The 17,846-nt window shown below is 42.2% G+C and overlaps 1 protein-coding gene and 1 long non-coding RNA gene across 2 annotated transcripts in view; one reads left to right on the plus strand and one right to left on the minus strand.

Annotated features, from left to right (window-relative positions):
- The window catches only part of LOC117313605 (uncharacterized), a 165,165-nt gene that overhangs the window by 16,315 nt on the left and 131,004 nt on the right, over positions 1–17,846 (minus strand). Inside the window, exon 7 of the long non-coding RNA XR_012334030.1 lies at positions 3,556–3,718. This is a non-coding gene — a long non-coding RNA (uncharacterized lncRNA). The remainder of the gene's footprint in view (positions 1–3,555; positions 3,719–17,846) is intronic.
- The window catches only part of NPSR1 (neuropeptide S receptor 1), a 74,566-nt gene continuing 60,511 nt past the window's right edge, over positions 3,792–17,846 (plus strand). Inside the window, 2 exon segments of the mRNA XM_073810151.1 lie at positions 3,792–3,883; positions 12,751–12,904. Coding sequence (XP_073666252.1) covers positions 3,792–3,883; positions 12,751–12,904 — 246 coding nt within the window.

Below are 17,846 nucleotides of genomic sequence, written 5' to 3' on the forward strand. Positions count from 1 at the left end.
CATAGCCCCTCTGCAGCGTGAGGACGCGAGAATGAGCAACCTGGAGTTGCAGGTGGTCCTTTTCCCCTAAAGGGGTTTGAGAGCCACCAGCACCTGTTCAAGGGGTCCTTGTGGTCACACCTTGAGGATCCTCCGAGTAGAGCAACTTAGTATACAGACAGGCACCACAACTCTGTCCTGTGCAACTCTGTCCTTGGCTCAGCAATTATTGGCTCCATTCTAGATGACCTCTGCCAAAAATTTTAACATTAAGAATTGTTGCCTGTTTCTAATTTTAATAATTAATGGAAGTTTTACAACTCTCAGTGACTTTTAACTCAGTTTTCTTTGGCTTACTGTTTCTTGGGCAGTAACAGTGTGATCACTGTTATACAAACAAAGGCTGGACATGATCTATGACCAACTTCTTCCTCCATGGTAATATCATTGCATGCTTCTGAATTCCCCAGCTTTTTGTACAATCGGGTCACTGTCTCAAAATTCGAGCAATCAACACTTGAGTTTAAAACGTGTCCTTGTAGCATACTTTTTAGGCTAATCCAATTCACGATGCTCTGACTTTTGTTGCCAACCGCTTACTTGACACGTCTAAAAATGCCCTTCTTCATGCACAGCTTTCCACACCTCAATTGCTGCCAGCACATCTTTATCGTTGCTTAGAACAAACAAGAAGTCATCCTAGACTCCTCTCTTTCTCTCACACCACACATGCAATTCATCAGAAAATCATCTGCCTTAAAAAAAATTCAACCACTTCTTGCCATCTCTATTGCTTCCACTCAGTTCTGAGCTTTCAGCATCTCCTGCATGGATTACTTCAATAGCCTCCTGATAGGTCTTCCTGTTTCTATAGTTGCCTCTTTATAGTCTATGCCAAGGGTGGCAAACTATAGTCCATAAGTCAAACTCTGTCAACTGCCTGTTTTTGTAAATAAAGTTTTATTACAACACAAATAGGCCCATTTGTCTACATATTGTCCATGGCTATTTATGTGCTACAATGGCACAGAAATGAACAGATTTGACAGAGATCATATGGCCCACAAAGCCTAAAATGTTTACTATCTGACCCTTTAAAGAGAAGGTTTTCTTCTCTTTAGGTCCCTGGAATACTCTCAACTTGGCAATCTGAAACGTCCTTTTGAAATAAAAATCAGATCAGGTGATGCCACTGCTCACATCCCTCCTATGACTCCCCAGTTTACCATGAGTAAAATCCAAAAAGCTTTACAAAGACCTTTTAAGGTTACATGATCTGGCTTTTCCATTACCTCTCTGATTTCTTCTACTGCTATCTCCCTCATTCACTCTGCTCCAGCCCAAAGGACCCCTTGCTGTTCTCCCAACATGCCAGGTACAATCTTACCTCAGAACCTTTGCACATGCTGTATCTTCAGCTTAGAGAGCTCTTTCCCCAGATGTCTGCATGGCTCACTCTCTCGTGTTCCTCAAATCTTTGCTCAAATATCAGTTGCTTGTGGGTTTCTAATTAATACAACCCACCAGCCCTAGATCCCAGAATTCCTGAGACTTCCTTCACACTGTTCTATTTTTCCTTTTTTTTGCATAGCAATTGTTACATTCTACTATGCTATAATTTACTTATGCATTGAGTTTATTGTTTATTGTTTGCCTACACTCCCTAAAATATAGGGCAGGGATTTTTGTTCTATAACAACTTAGAAAAGGACCTGGACACATAGTAGTCATTCAATAAATATTTGTTGAGAAAATGAATGAACAAATGAATAAATGAAAAATGAATATAAAATATTTACAGGTCCTAACATTCTGCTAAGCACTATGGGGGAATACACACACACACACACAAACACACACACACACACACACACACACACACACACACACTCCCCAATATGTGACATGTTCCTCTATCTCAAGAATTTATTATCACACACAAAGTTGAAGGAATTTAGGAAAAGTATAATGGAATATAATTAGCACTAAAATGACTAGTATAGGCAACTGTACAGAGTAGATTAGAATAAAAGAGAACAAAGTAGGACAGAGTTGTTTGGGAAGGCTCCTTGAAACACCATGAACCACTCCCAAAAAAGTAGAGAGAATTAAACTCAATTAAACAGTGGGTGGCAGGAGGAGCTCACAGTATTGCATATGAAGGGCACAGCATAAGCAAAGCCAGGGAAGCGAGGAAGAACAATCTTTACCACACCTGTTGCTCAGCAAATTATTAGTCAGCCCTAGCTTAACAATCCAGTGTTGAAGTTTTGATCTTCCTCCATCAATCATCAATCAATCAATCAATCAATCAATGGGACATTGAGGAGCTTGGTCTAATCCACCTAGAGAGTCAGTACAGAGAAAACAGGCTATAGAAGGGAACATGGAGCCCTCTGGAAGACCCCTGGCCAGGTAGTGCTGGAAGAGCACAAGTGCAGGGTATGCCTTTGGTAGAGCTTCTTGGCATCTGCATGTAGGAAATCCTGATGGACATTCACAAAGCTCCAAGCCCCGTACGTAAAAGAAAGGGAAAGAAGGTTTCCATTTAATAGTTAAATTTATTAAACCGATCCATGATGGAAAAAGGCAGAGTCTTCTAGATCCACTGAAACAGTTACTTTGTTATAGATTATTCAGTAATATGCAATCCTCTAAATAGTAATATGATAATATAATATGTAATAATACATGTATATACATTAGATATATACATTATATAATATATATCTATAACTGTATATATAATATATAGAGAAATATATATAATATACAGAGATACAGTTTCTAATACATGCAGATACATTATATCATATATATATGGATATATATTATACCTATATGTCTATATATCACATATCATATATATCCATATATATCTGTAGATTCAAAAAGACTGACAATATGAAATTTTTTAATAAAAGGAGAGAAACCATGGAACTAAGTATCTACTACCGACCAAGAGAGAGAAGTACTAAATCAGGTCACTAGTGTAGTGTTCTGTCCTTTGAATCAAGGATACGTCATCAGGCCTCACGATGATTATGTATCCATTCAATTAATCAAAGTTCATGGAGCGTCTACCATGCGCCAGGCTTATGCTAAGTGCCAGGGATTGAGTGGTGAGCAAAACAGACAGTGTACCAAGCCCTGAGGAACAGAAGTCTCGTGCGGGTGCAGATATTAAACACACACTGGTCTAGGACAGTTTGGAGGGGTCTCCAAGACCAGCCACCAATTCTTTCTCTGATTATATGATCATGAAAACACCTTCTGATGACTACTTAAGTCTCTCGTATAGATTGTTCAGGCAGCTGGGAGGTTTGGGGGAGGTGGCTACAGATTGAAAACCTAATTTCTGAATCTGCCGTGCTGAGGACTAAACCATAGATTTCAAACCACCACAGGAAAGTCACTCTGTGAGCCTCGTGGGGGCACCTTCCTGCTGGCTACATACTCTGCTTTCAAGAGAAATTTTTTCTTGAGCTTTCTTTCTTTTTCCCATTCACATTTTTTCTCACATCTTCTTTTTTCCCCCCTGTAAGTCTTCCCCCAAATAAGCTTGTCTTGACTTACCTTGAGTTCATTTTGTCAGATTGTCTGTTGTTAATTCCATGTCATCACTGCCTCTCTCCAGGTTTTGCTTTGCATCACAGGGGAGAAGGCTGCATTTCCCAGAATTGTTTTCCCCATTTACTTCCAGGTCACATTCTGCCACTGAGGGGTACAGACATGAAATCTGGAAGATAGTTGAGAAGGAGAAACCACTTTCTCCAGTGGCAGTTCTACCAGAACACGAGCAGATGGCAAACATGCGATTATCAGCAGCAACTTCTAAGCAAGTTCTTGGAAGTTACCTGATTTCCTGGTGCTTCCGAAGATTCTTGAAGTTTGCAGGCTCCTGGTGAGCCCCTGTAAACCACCTGCTTTGGTGCCACGGGCAAACTAAGGTCATCTGCAGGTGCTTTGTAGCCACTCGGGTGCTTTCTGATTTTATGAACTCAAGCCAAAGCTTCCCTAAGCCCTCTTAAGTCTCATTCCCTTTATCTAAAACCTTTCCTACTTGGAATACCTAGAAAGGCTACTTTCTGACCAAACTTGAAAAGTTCAGTAAGTTTGTATGGGAAGGACTATCCCCAGTTATTTTGGCCCTCTCCCCAAGATCCTTAAACTAAATATACAATGGCCTCCCTTCAGGTAGAGAAGAGAAAACAGAGGGAGGAAATGTAAAGTACCTATTTCTAGATTCCACTATTAGTGACTAATGTGCTCTTTGTGCTTCCTATACTGGAGCCTCACAGACTAATCAGAAGCTTGAAAAGAAGTCCTTTAGCCAATAAGAGAAAAACCTTTTTACCTGACCTCGTATTGGATAATTGAGAAGCTCTCCTTGGCCTGTGGGTCTTCTTAGTGATGTTTTCAGGATATGGCAAACAGGCTTGCTTGGCTAGGGAACAGGGACTCCGTAAAGGAGTCAGTAGGTTTATAAAAATATGATCACCTAGTGGACTCCAAAGCTGGTGGTTCTCAACATCCTGCAGATAATCAACTGCAAGAGCAGTTACAAAAAAAAAAAAAAAATATGTCCAGACTCATACCAAAGATTTGATTTAATTGATCTGGAGCCAAACCAAGATGTTAGTAGTTTTTCAAAGTTCTCAGATTATTTTAATATGCAGCCAGGGTTGAGAAACACTAAGAAGATGTCCATGAAATGCTCAGCACAGATCCTGCTCAAGAAATGTTAGCTCTATCCTCTGCTGTCATTGTTGGGAAATCTGAGACTTGAGCCCAGGCTTCTTGGAGGAGTGTCCCTTCCATTTCCCCACAGCAGCCCGGAAGCGTGGATAAGACCATACAACACACTCCTTGGCACTGACTGAACATTCCAGTCAATGGAGACTTTGCAAAAGTACTGATGCCTGGTAATCCTGACCCATTAAATCAGCGCCACTGGGGTGGGACCCACGCATCAGTATTATTATTAATTATTCCACAAACATCGCCACATGATCTGATCTCTATTCCCCCATTATAATTTATTTGTAGCTCTTTATGCCACTTCAGTTACAGCTGCTTGTTTATATCCTCTCTCTCACTGTACTGTGAACCACCTGATGTCAAGGTGGATGTTTTGTTTCGTATTGTTTTTATACATTCTCTTTCCCCTTACGCTCAGAACCCACCAGAGTTCTAACATTTTGTATATATTTAAGTAATATTAATTTAATTAATTGTCTAATGCTTCAGATACCCATCTGAAGCTCTCCCACTTCTCCAATCTACTTTTTCACTTACATTCCCAGCTGTACTTTCTTCTGTTGCTGTTTTATAATATCTTTTCTCACACTGTAGCCAAAATGATCTTTTCAAAATTCAACTCTATCATTGAAGTCTGTTGGTGGGTATGATAGTATATAGACAATGATATAATTAGCATGCATGTGAGTTATAATATTTGGTCTATTTTTGTGTATGTGAGAAGGCACCCACAATTTACAAATGTCCCCAGTGATTCAAAAATGCACCCAAGGTTAAGAATCACTATTCTAGGGGTAGACTGAGGCCAGATTGCAGAAGCACCTGAGACCCAAGACCAACTCTAGGAGCTGGAGTGTAATAAATGCGGGCACTGGGTCATCACTGATGTCTTTGAGCAGAGATGCAGTGGAACCGGAGACGTGTTTAAGTGTATAAGCCAGAATGCAGCATGTGGATATAAGAGAGACTTAATTACTTCTGAGAGGGTCCTTTATTCATTTCTCAAAGGACTTACATAATCATCTCAGTTCTGTTTCCAGTTTCCTTCCTTCTATAATTATTTTTTCCTCCATTCACTTGCCCTGATAGCCTTATACTCATTTGAGCAACTGTCAAAGGGCCACATTTCAGTATATTAATTCCCTTGCTGAATGTTACAGATGAATTCCCATCTGCTAGTTTTATTAAAATATAAATGGGGAAAAAACCCTCTACATTATCTAGGAGATCCATGAGAGCAGCCTGGCTCCATGAGCCGTTGTCTACAGTGGATATGGGTTATGAGCGGTCATGATCCTAAGGACACAGCTCTTTGTTAAAAAGAAGACCAGACTGGGCAGAGACGGTGCCTCCCTGATCTGTGACTGCCATTGCTGGTCCCCACAGCTAATAGAATTTCAATTGTCAGAGCCATCCTGGAACAATAGACTACAACTATGAATTTAATCATCTAGAAACCAACGACATAGTTTCATTTTTCTGAAAGAATTTGCATCTTTTAAAAGAGTTAGCACAGTCATGGTTTTGCTAGCACAGTCTTGCGACGTAGGGGGCAAATAACCAAAAATATTCCAGAAAGAAGATAAGGTAATGAGGTTAAAATATCAGATGGAGCAGCCTCTGGAACTCCTCCTTTGCAGCCCACCTTCACCCCCACCCCAAATTAAAACTTCCAGAAGAAAAAAACATATATTTTTAAAAATTAATAACTTATCATAAAGGCAGAAGGTGAAACCTTCACGTGCCAGAAATAAAGAGCAAATCCTTAGGCTGGAAGGCTATGGGAGCTGAACCTCTGCAGAATATAGTGGGAATCAAGATGTGATATTTTAGGTGCCGTGCTGTCACATCTCTGAGACGGTCAAGGCTTCAGGACTCGAGCACGGAACTGGACTGCCTGAATGAAGCCTGGAATTGGGGAAACTGCATCGTCTGTAACTGAGAAATGGAAAATCTCCTCACTGGCTGGGAAGCCAACCATTTGTCCTAGGCCTTGTTTCAGGACCCTCCAGATATGAGAGCCTCAGGAAATAGGATCTCAAACCCACTGTGCACCACACACCAGGCACCAAGTCCACTGGACACCTCTGGAGGACATCTTTCACGTAAACAAGGGTCCCCTGTTCTGGTCATTGATTGCTATGTGACAAATAATCCCAAAAGATAGTGGCTTAAAATATCAGTTTACTGCCCCTCATGTTTCTGAGGGTTAGGAAATCAAGCAGGACACAGCAAGGTCCATGACGTGGACTCCATGATGTCTGGGACTTGTCTAGGAATAGCTTGAATGGCGTGGCTGGCATGGTGACGCTCACTGACCACGGGAGCTTAGCAAGGACTGTAAGACAGCTTCCTCAGCTCCTCTTCACATGGGTGTCTCCAGAGCTTCCTTGGAGGGTGGCAGCTGGGTTCCAAGAACACGGGGTAGAAGCTGAAAGGATACCTATGGACCAGGCTTAGAAGTCATGACGTGTCACTTCTGCCAGATTTCATTGACCAGGCACGAGCCACACACCAGCCAGGATTCAAGACGAGACCACACAAGGGTGTGAATAACAGGAAACATGGTTCTTGCCGTGGGAGGCGGGCCGGGAGTGGATTTTTAGAGACTAGTGACATGCTACTGGAATCAGGCAATGTGTCAGTCCTTGGCTGCAGTTGTGGAAATTCCCATGCAAAAGCCAAATAGAAACATGGATCCAGAATAAGACAGTCCAATGGTGCCCTTCAGAAATGATCGTAAAACTCCTCCCATAGAAGGACCTCTTCTCATTAGAGCACCTGCAGGACTGCCTCGGAATTCCCAAAGGTGATAGGTCCCCTGGAAGATGAAGTCAGGTAGGACGTAGGTGCCATTTAGCTGGGATGTGAGCTCCAAGGCTGACGAAGTGGGGATCTGCAGGGTTGTTCACCACCGAAGACCCAGACCCAGTTCCTGATTAGCCTTAGGAGTAAAGCAGAGCTGGGGTCGGGGCTAGATGGGTAGATGGGCTACCAAGTGAATTTAACTATGCATCAAGGAGTGCCACAGAGACCAGGAGTCAAATGAATGAAGATGTGCCATTGTTTTGAAGGACATAAGACCACATGCACGTTTATAAGAAATTTTACTAGGATCACAAACCTCCCATGTCAGCCCAGCATTGATCTCTGAACAGAAGCCCCAGGGTAGCACAATTCACAGTGGAGATGTGTGCTCAGATTAGCACAAATGACAAGTTCTACTGTGTTTCCTCTGTCTGGAAGAAGAGTAACAGAGGACAGCCTATGTGGGGGAGAGTGTGAGAGGAGCACAGCTGCCAAGGTTGTGGCAGGTTCCTTTCTGCCCTGCTGATGCTTCAGAATAGAGTGGAGATCTATGACTGCCTCACAATTCGGACTGCTTGAAAGGCAGCAAAGAAAGAATACCTAATTTAATAAATCAAGAAGCTCAAGCATGGAAAGGCAATGCTATCCCAAGCCAGCATTCCTGTTGGAATAAGCACATGGGAATGTGAATTCAGAAAGTCCTTCTCCCAAGGAAATCCCCTTTTTGACAGCTAATCCAGCACAAGTGGATTATAAAGCAGCTCATGCAATGAAACATTTAGAAATGCTTCAAAAAATCATATCATCGGAGCCTCTACCAAGGAATTGTCAGTCAGCCATACAGAATATTCTGTGTGACCTTACCTTAAATGCTTGGCAGAAATATTTCTTCCCTTCTGGATGGGGTCATATAATTCGTTCAAGCCAATGAAATGTGAGCAGAAGTGATTGTGTCACCTCCAGGCTGAAGCCACGAAAAAGTCCCTTTAAGATTACCTTGTCTGGAATGGCCATCATCAAAATATCTACAAACAATAAATGCTGGAGAGGGTGTGGAGAAAAGGGAACACTCTTGCATTGTTGGTGGGAATGTAAATTGATACAGCCACTATGGAGAACAGTATGGAGGTTCCTTAAAAAACTGAAAATAGAACTACCATACGGCCCAGCAATCCCACTACTGGGCGTACACCCTGAGAAAACCATAATTCAAAAAGAGTCACGTACCACAGTGTTCATTGCAGCTCTATTTACAATAGCCAGGACATGGAAGCAACCTAAGTGTCCATCATCAGATGAATGGATAAAGAAGATGTGGCACATATATACAATGGAATATTACTCAGCCATAAAAAGAAATGAAATTGAGTTATTTGTAGTGAGGTGGATGGACCTAGAGTCTGTCATACAGAGTGAAGTAAGTCAGAAAGAGAAAAACAAATATCGTATGCTAACACATATATATGGAATCTAAAAGAAAAAGAAAAAAATGGCTCTGAAGAACCTAGGGGCAGGACAGGAATAAAGACGCAGACATACAGAATGGACTTGAGGACATGGGGAGGGGGAAGGGTAAGCTGGGAGAAGTGAGAGAGTGGCATGGACATATATACACTACCAAATGTAAAATAGATAGCTAGTGGGAAGCAGCTGCATAGCACACGGAGATCAGCTTGGTGATTTGTGACCACCTAGAGGGGTAGGATAAGGAGGGTGGGAGGGAGACACAGAGGGAGGAGATATGGGGATATATGTATAAGTATAGCTGATTCACTTTGTTATAAAGCAGAAACTAACACACCATTGTAAAGCAATTATACTCCAATAAAGATGTTTAAAAAAAAAAAAAGATCACACTGTCTGTCTCTCCACTTGCAATAATGAGTATGGAGGCTGTGTTGACACATCAGGGTCTTTAGAGCAAAGCAGCCTGACTCACTCTGCATTTGGAGGTCGTCTGCTACTGCAGGCAGCATAAGCCTCATCTATGCTGTTACTTTGGAGACCTGGTGGGCTCATTTTGTAGCCCTAGAGGTGCCCTGATGCTGGAGCCCTCTCACGGGAGAGCTATTGGTGGGGGCAGCACAGGGGTGGGAAAGCTTGTTGTTCAGCTTGGAGAGGTGTTAGCGGAAGCAATCCCAGGATGTGCCTCCAAGAGAAGAAAGCTGAGTGAAGCCACAGTCAGAATGAGGGAAATAGTATTGGTTAAACTCAAAGAAGGAAGCATAGAAAACCTGGAGAAGGAGTGATGATGTGGTGGCCCCCAGAGTTGAGGTGCCAGGACATGGTATAAATTGTGCTCAGGATTGAGCTGTTCAGGTCTCAGCTTACAAACAGGTAAGACACGCTTCAGTGCCCATTCAGCAGAGAACGTACTTCAGATGAAGGTTGTGCTCTAAATTCTATTAATGGAGAGTCTTGTTACTTGAAGCGTGAGATGATTATAACAAAGGCATCGTCATCCATCCACCACAGAGGAAATGAGCCCATGTATGGTATTTACCAATGTATAAAATGATGACAAACATCACACTCCTCTGGGCACTTTAGCTGGTACCTTGGAAAAGTTGAGCATTGTCACAAAAACGCTGTCTTCCTACATCAACCCTGGCCTGAGAAGAGCAGGAGAGCATACATACTGGCAGCAGGTTGCAGAGACAGTGTTTCTGCTTCAAATCCTTGCTCTCCCACTTTCTATTGGGAGATCTTGCAAGGTGGTTATTTGACTTCTTTCTGCTTCTATTTCCTCATCTGTCAAATGGAGATGAAAGTGTTTCTTTTTTCATGAGGTCAGTGTTTCATGAGAATTATACTGGATCAGGAAGAAAAGTGCTAAGTACCGTGTCTGATACATGAGTTCTAAATAATGCTAGATATCATGATTTAAACAGGACCCTTTAAAGTACTGGACAGGTATCCCTACCCACCCCCTTTCCCCTCTTTTCCCATCTAAATGCCTAAGACAGGTCACTTCTCCCCTCTCCACACCTGCCACACAGTTCCTGGGAGTACAGAACTGCACTGTGGGGTCTCGCTCTGGAATGAGGGCATCACAACTTGAGGGTCTTAATTCCCTTCTGTCTCTAACTTGCCACTATTCTTGTCTGCTTCACGCCTAACCGGGGTGTTCAGGAGCAGATTACACGCGGCCCTGCAGCTGCTGCTTTGTGAACGAGGGCTTCTCTTAGAGGGAGAGAAGTCAGGCAATTCCCTTCTTGGTGCGCTTTACCAGATACCAGAAAATTCCCACTACCAATAACATTTTACCACCATTCACATTCTCATGTCTAAAATTCTGTAAGGCAGGGCACATTCGTTTAACTAAAATATAAGAATTCCAGGGAGAAGATATATAGCAAGAGTTATTGGTCACATTTACCTCGGTACAAGTGAATTTCTCAGATTTCTTTTCTGAAAGCAGGTTAGACAAGGGGGAGATATAAGAGAGGATGAAAAGCCTGAGGATTTGAGAAGCAGCTGAGAAGGAAAAGGATCCAAATGAGAGCCCTGGGAACTCCAGAGATGCTCACTGCGGAAGTACCATTTGGAGCAGGGCTGCTCTGAATGGGCCATGTCCCCAAATGAGTCGTACCCCCAGAGGCCTCGTAGGGTTCTCAGGGTCTCACCCGAGGAGGAGACTACTTTCAAATCCTGGGATTGCAGAGTGTATAACAGTAATCTGAGGAGCTATTCATCAGTGAACAGGAAGTAATCAGAGTGCACAGCCAGCAAGTGTGGGCTTTGGAACCAAAGGCATTTTTTTTAGGACACGTCCCGCATGGGGGATTTTGAGGGCCAATAAATATGTCAAATGCCCACCCTGCCCCTCAGTTAAAGGATTTGAGATCGCCTGGACCTCTAAATGTGCCACTGTGGCCCTTTGGGGGAGTATAAACATAGGAATAAACACAATGGATGAGCAAATCTAGCTGGGATTTATTTGGGCATCATATTTTAGAGGAGAAGTTTAAAATTTTTTAGTTTACACACTTTAAAATAATATCGAGGCTCCCAAAGAACTTTTGTTTATGTGGATTAACTTATCTCTAGAATTATTTACCATTTTGGAAAGTAAAATTGAGAAATTAAAAATATTTTTATTAATTTATTTTAAATAACAGTAATAAAATATTAACAGAAATAACATACATTATGAAAAGTAACTTTTTTTCCAAAAAAAAATGATTGCTTTGTTTCTTCATCAGTCAGCTATGATATTATATGTGTGATATAGTAGGAAATACATATATTTAATCTTTGTCCCATCCTTGGCTCAGAGCTCCTAAAACCCCTGGAATTTCCTGAGCGATGGGGGTGAGAGAAGCACTTTTTGTTATTCCTAAGAAGCCCTTTTCAACTGTACCTGTGTTTATACTAATGAGGTGACTCTTGGAGGGCCCCCAGGTAGCTTCAGGGTGAGAGCTGGTACACAGAGGAACCAACCTTGTGATTAGAGGGTCGGAAATTTCAGCTCCACCCCTTCTGGAGGGACTGGAGATTGAGTTCAATCAACAATGACCAATGATTTAATGTAATGTAATGAAACCTCCATAAGATCCCCTAAACAGGGTTTGAGAAGCTTCCTGGTTGGTGAACACATGAAAGTGGTGAAGGGCGGTGCTCCTGTAGAGGGTATGGGAGCCATGTGTGCACACCTACACGTTGCCCTGTGCTTCTCTTCTGTTTCCTGAGTTGCATCGGCTATAATAAACTGGTGAACATAAGTAAAGGGTTTTCTTGAGATTTGTGAGTTGTTCTAATGAATTATCAAACAGGGGCAGGGAAGGTTGTGGGAGCTCCCAAATCTGCAGGCAGCCAGGCAGAAGTGTGGGTCACCTGAGCTCCCCATTTGTGGCAGGTGTCTGAGGTGGGCATTCTTGTGGGACTGAACTGTTAACCTGTGAAGTCCATACCAACTCTGACAGTCAGTGTCAGGATTGAGTTGGACCGTTGAATACCCAGTTGGTGTCAGAGAAACAGAGGCATATCATGTAGCCTCTGGAAAACACCATATGAAAGAATGAGAGAAAAAGCAGTAACATCTTAGCATTGTTGTAAAAATAGGTTTGACTTTGCAGACCACACCCCCTCCCCAGAAAGGGCCTCAAGGGACCCCAGGAGTCCCTAGACCCCACCTGAAGACCTCTGTGTTAGAGGATTGTTTTCTGTGATTGGACTGTTCTGAAACTATCCATTCCTTAGCTCCAGAATACATCATACAAGTCTCAAAGGTCCAAAAAAGGTTAAAAATCGCTTTTTCATAATTAAGATTTACGATGAAGACTCCAAGGAGTCCTTGGAGCTTGTGTCCAGAGACAGCACGGAGCAGAGAATGGTGGAAGATGGGATTTGTTCTGTAAGTTTATCCAGAGCTCATGGCGTATGGTGACTATGCCAGGAGTGAATGAGTACTCAGTACCTAATAACGGCACTGGGGAGGTATATACAATGAGTGGGAAATGAAACGGTAACCTCACTGGTTGTCAGAGGGTTAGAGTGAGGAGAAAGGCCCTCAGAGCACGTGTGCTGGGTATGCAAAACCCTCCCATCCCTGCACCTCTCAAGGGAAGGGTGGGAGGGAAGCCTGTCCCTCCTTTCATTTAAATGCTGATGCCTGCCATAATTTGCTGCAAAGCCGTTTTCTCTCTCACGACTTAGGAGAATGGAGTCAGATGGTTAGCATGCTAGACTGTTCAGAGCTATGTCGAAGCAGCAGGTGACCTAGAAAAGATCTGCCCCCCAAAAAAAAGCGATAACACGCTGTCCCTGCATAATGATGATATTTTGCCTCTATGCACTGTTAAGAAGTTTCAGAAATATTATGGGAAACAAGAAAGGGATTTTTCATACAGCTGGCACCTGACTAAATAAATGTATATTTCATACCTGATTCTTTAACTAGGATCCCAAATGCATTCTCATACTTCTGCCAGACAGATTGTTTTCCTTTTCTTATGCAAAAAATCTAGATGGACTTCCAGCTCAAGACTGTGCCTGGTTAACAGCCCTCAATACCACCTGTCTCATTTTCTCTCTTTAAAAATATGGGAAAAAATGAAAACTCTCACTACTGTTGAAAACCATCATTGACAGACAACCTAACGTCTGAATCAGAGAGGAATAGACACTACTTATAAACAGACGGAGCCGCACTGAGAAACGCTACGCCTAGGAGCCTCTGCACCATGCAAAACACAGACTGTCAACAAACGTGAGACAGAGGCGTTGTCTGAAGCCTGATCTGACCCACCCATCGAGGAGAAGCTCATCCTTAGATGCTGCCAGGCTCTGAGGCAAGCAGAGGATGGACTCTGCCTCATTAGCTACTTTCTAGAAAGAATACAAGTCCCAGGGGAAAAATGGTCCGGATGTAGGAGCGGACTCAGGATATAACGTGATGTGTAGTCCCACAAGTGAGGAGCTGGGTGTATGAGCAGAGAGAAGTCCCCTGGTAACGGGCCACACTGGGAGTGGGTGGGAGTTGTGTGGTTTTGTGTGGTGTGGTATGTGTGTGGGTGTGGCACGTAGGGCACGTAGTATATGTGTGTATGCCTGTGTACGCATGTAGCATGTGTAATGTGTGGTATGTGTTGCATTGTATTGTGTGGTGAGTGTGTGTATGATGTACTGAGTGAATATGTATGTGTGAGTATGCAGTGTGTGATACGTGTATGTGGTATGTGTTTGGTGTATATATGTATGTGGATGTGGTATGTGTAGGGTGTGTGTGTATATACCTAACTACTATAATAAAGACTCCTAAAGAATAAGGCAATTGAAAGAGAGGGATGAGTTCCCTTGGAGAAAGACCCATCAGAAACTTGGCCTGGAGCTGTTTGCGCACGTTGACCTGGCCTCTGGATGCAATAAAGGGTGGTTATTATTGGTTCACCATATGCTGAACAGAGAGTGGGAATAAGAGTCTTTCATTTACACTATCTGCTTCTAAGCATCAGATCTGAAAAGAAATCTGGTTATTTTTTGAGAAAAAGAAGAAATCCATCAAATAATGTGTAACTATAGAAGCATAATTTATACCAAGAAAAAAGAAATAACATCTGGAAGGCTCCGAAGAAAAAGACATCTCTAAAAAAGTATACCTCAATGACTAGAGAAAAAGATATTTCAAGGAAATGTTTTAGTGTCATGAAGAGATGGAAGAAGGCATAAGCAGGAACAGTGCTGTAAGCAAAAAGGCAGGGAGAGGAAAGGAAGACGCTGTCATGAAAGGTGCCATTGTGGGGAAAGGAGCCACTAAAACAAAGCTTGAGGCAGCGACAACCAAAACAGGTCAATTCGTGGTGCAGAAAATCCCATCACCTACTGGAAGTGCAGGTTTGAGAAGCCTTTCCAGAATGCCAGGTGAAAGGATAAGGGAGTCAAAACAAAGTAAGAGGAGATAGGAATAAAGTCAGCAAAGAGTGTTCCTGGAAGAGAAACAAAAATAGAGAAAAGCTGAATCAAACCTATAACATAAGAAATCTTTCCTGAGCTTGCAAAAAAGGGGAGAAAGAGGCTTGTGGAAGCAGATTCCAAGAGCTTACCATACTTAGGCACAGTAACTGAAAATATACCTGGGGTATCCCCACCTCCACCATCATCTAGTCATGTCTTATCAAAGCATTTTTATTCATTCACTCAACAAATACTTATTTTATGTGCCAGGCACTGCAATTATAAAGATCAAAGGAAAAGTCCTCAAAGATTTAGGCAGAACAAAATTGTTTACCTACAATACCCACCGTAAACCAAATATTAGATCATTAGAAGAAGACATCTATCATCTTAAGGGATAGTTTGGGGGCTCAGGGATTTCTTAGGCTTCCAAGCTACCTTTCCTGTATGAACGTAACAAAACGACAAATGCAGGTATACATTTGTTACCAAACCAAACTTGGATCCACTTGCTTGCCTCACAGCCAAGCCAATCTACTTACACCAGGTTGTGGTGGAGGAAACTGCAGCATTTATTGCAGGTGCCAAGCAAGGAGAATGAGCAGCTCATGCTCAAAAGACCCAAACACCCCATGGCTTTCAGGCAAGCGTTTTTAAAGACAGTGTTAGGGGAGGGGATCATAGGAGCATGGCCATCTCATGGACCTTCTTCTGACTGGTTCATGGTGAGGTAACAGGGTGGTGTTTCAGGAATCTTAATCATCAACTTTCTGTTTCCAACCAGTCTGGGGTATACCACCATGCTCCACCTGGGCAGTGGCGGGGGTCTTCGATCTTGCAGAACAACTTAAAGATACATGTCAGATTGTTATATATATATATCACTTGAGGAGGAACTATTGCTGAACTGTTGATCTTGACTACTTTTCCTTTGTTTCTGCATTCCCTCACTTCCCTAATTAGTAACTGGTTGAGTCTGGTCTTTGGAACTCAGAGAAGGGCTGGGAGACTAAAGCTTCTTTTCTACAAACAAAAAATGGGGGACATGAGGGGCTTTTGTACCCGGGACAGCCCCACAGGTTCCTGCTTGGTTTCACAGAGGTGTAAAAACCATGGCATCAGTATTGAATATTTAAAAATATATGTAAATGTTTTCCACAACTAGTGGAGAATTGGAGCAGAGTTAAAGGCCTAAAACTGAAGAAGTCATTCATGTACAGAAGTCCTAAAATTATTAAAACACAGATAATCATAAATAATTGGTACATGTGGTTGTAAACTGAAAACATGTACCAAATATTATACTAGAAAAAGGATATATATAAATGTACATACCCTTAGCGCAACAATTCTATGAGTAGAAAAATTTCCCCCAAGCCATTACTTAAGGATGGTTTAATGGTTTCTAAACAAGGATATAATTTAGTGTTAGTTACAAAATGAGAAAAAACAAAAGAATAAGAATAAAACAGTGGTGGCATTGGTTATATAAACAAAAATTTATATCTACGATGAAATAAAATACAACAATGTAGATGATGTAGATAATGTCCATTTATAGGGTAATAAGTTGCGATATTGTTATCTAAAATATGGGTTCACTTCTTGGTAGGTGTCAAGCCAAAAGACATAACCAAGCCAAAGATCGGGAGAGGGAAGGATTTCTTATTACTTGCAGCAAATAAGGAGAACACAGAGACTCTTTCCCAAAGCAGTGTCTCCCCAGCAGCAAAACTGGGGAAGTTTTAAGCTAAGGGTACTTGCATATTCATGAAGGGGCTTGGGTGGTCCACTGAGTCCAAGCTTTAATTGATAGAAGTCACGAGGGTCAGAAAACGTCAACATCATCATCCGTTGGGTTCCGGTTGATCTGGTGGTTGAACACTTTAGGATAATCTTTACCATTGAAACAAAACTGGGAGTCTTTAACAACTGATATATAATCTTTGCTATTGCTTCTCTTTTGCCTGATAATAGTTGTTTGTTCTTTTGTTCCTTTAAGATCATTAATTACTGAGACATGTTCAAGGGCAAGCATTGTGGCCAGGCCTAGATCATAAAATGGTTTAGGCCAAAAATGGCTTCTCTTATGTCAAAAAAGCCACGCCTGGTTCTCTTCCTCCAGGGATCCCCTGTCCTGTTTGTTTACAATATGTTGTCATGTTAAAAAGAAAAAAGCAACTTAAAACCCAATATTTACTGTATAATTCTACTTTAGAAAAAAATATATGGGGCTTCCCTGGTGGCGCAGTGGTTGAGAGTCCGCCTTCCGATGCAGAGGACGCAGGTTCGTGCCTGGATCCGGGAAGATCCCACATGCCGTGGAGCAGCTGGGCCCGTGAGCCATGGCTGCTGAGCCTGCGCATCCGTGAGCCTGTGCTCCGCAACGGGAGAGGCCACAACAGTGAGACGCCCGCGTACCGCAAAAAAAATTTAAAAATTCTTTAAAAAAAGCATGTAAATAGAAAATAAATTCTAAAAATTTCTGCAGTTGAATGTTAATAGTTGTTATATCTAGATGGCAAGATTTTGCATGCTTGTTATTTTCTATTTTATCCTAGTTTGTTTGGCTCATCTGGATTTTCCAGTTTTTCTGCAAGTTGCATGTAAGCGATTTAAATAAGGCTGTGACATAATTAGATTTTCAAGGGTAGAAACAGGATTGCAGGGCCAATATAAGAGACAAGGTAATTGAAGCAAATCAGATGAGAGATGATGGCAGCCAGAAGCCAGGAAGTGGCAGTGGGAATGGGCAAAAGTGGTCAGACTTGAGTGATTCCAAAGACAAGAACTGATGAGCTTGAAGATTGGTTACTAATGGGAGTGAGGCTGCAGATACCTGCAGTGCAGTAAGAGATCATGCTTCCTTGGAGTTTAAAATAAGGATGAGTCAGCCAGATGGA

The sequence above is a fragment of the Tursiops truncatus genome, chromosome 9 (assembly GCF_011762595.2).
Source record: "Tursiops truncatus isolate mTurTru1 chromosome 9, mTurTru1.mat.Y, whole genome shotgun sequence".
NCBI classification, from domain to species: Eukaryota; Metazoa; Chordata; class Mammalia; order Artiodactyla; family Delphinidae; genus Tursiops; species Tursiops truncatus.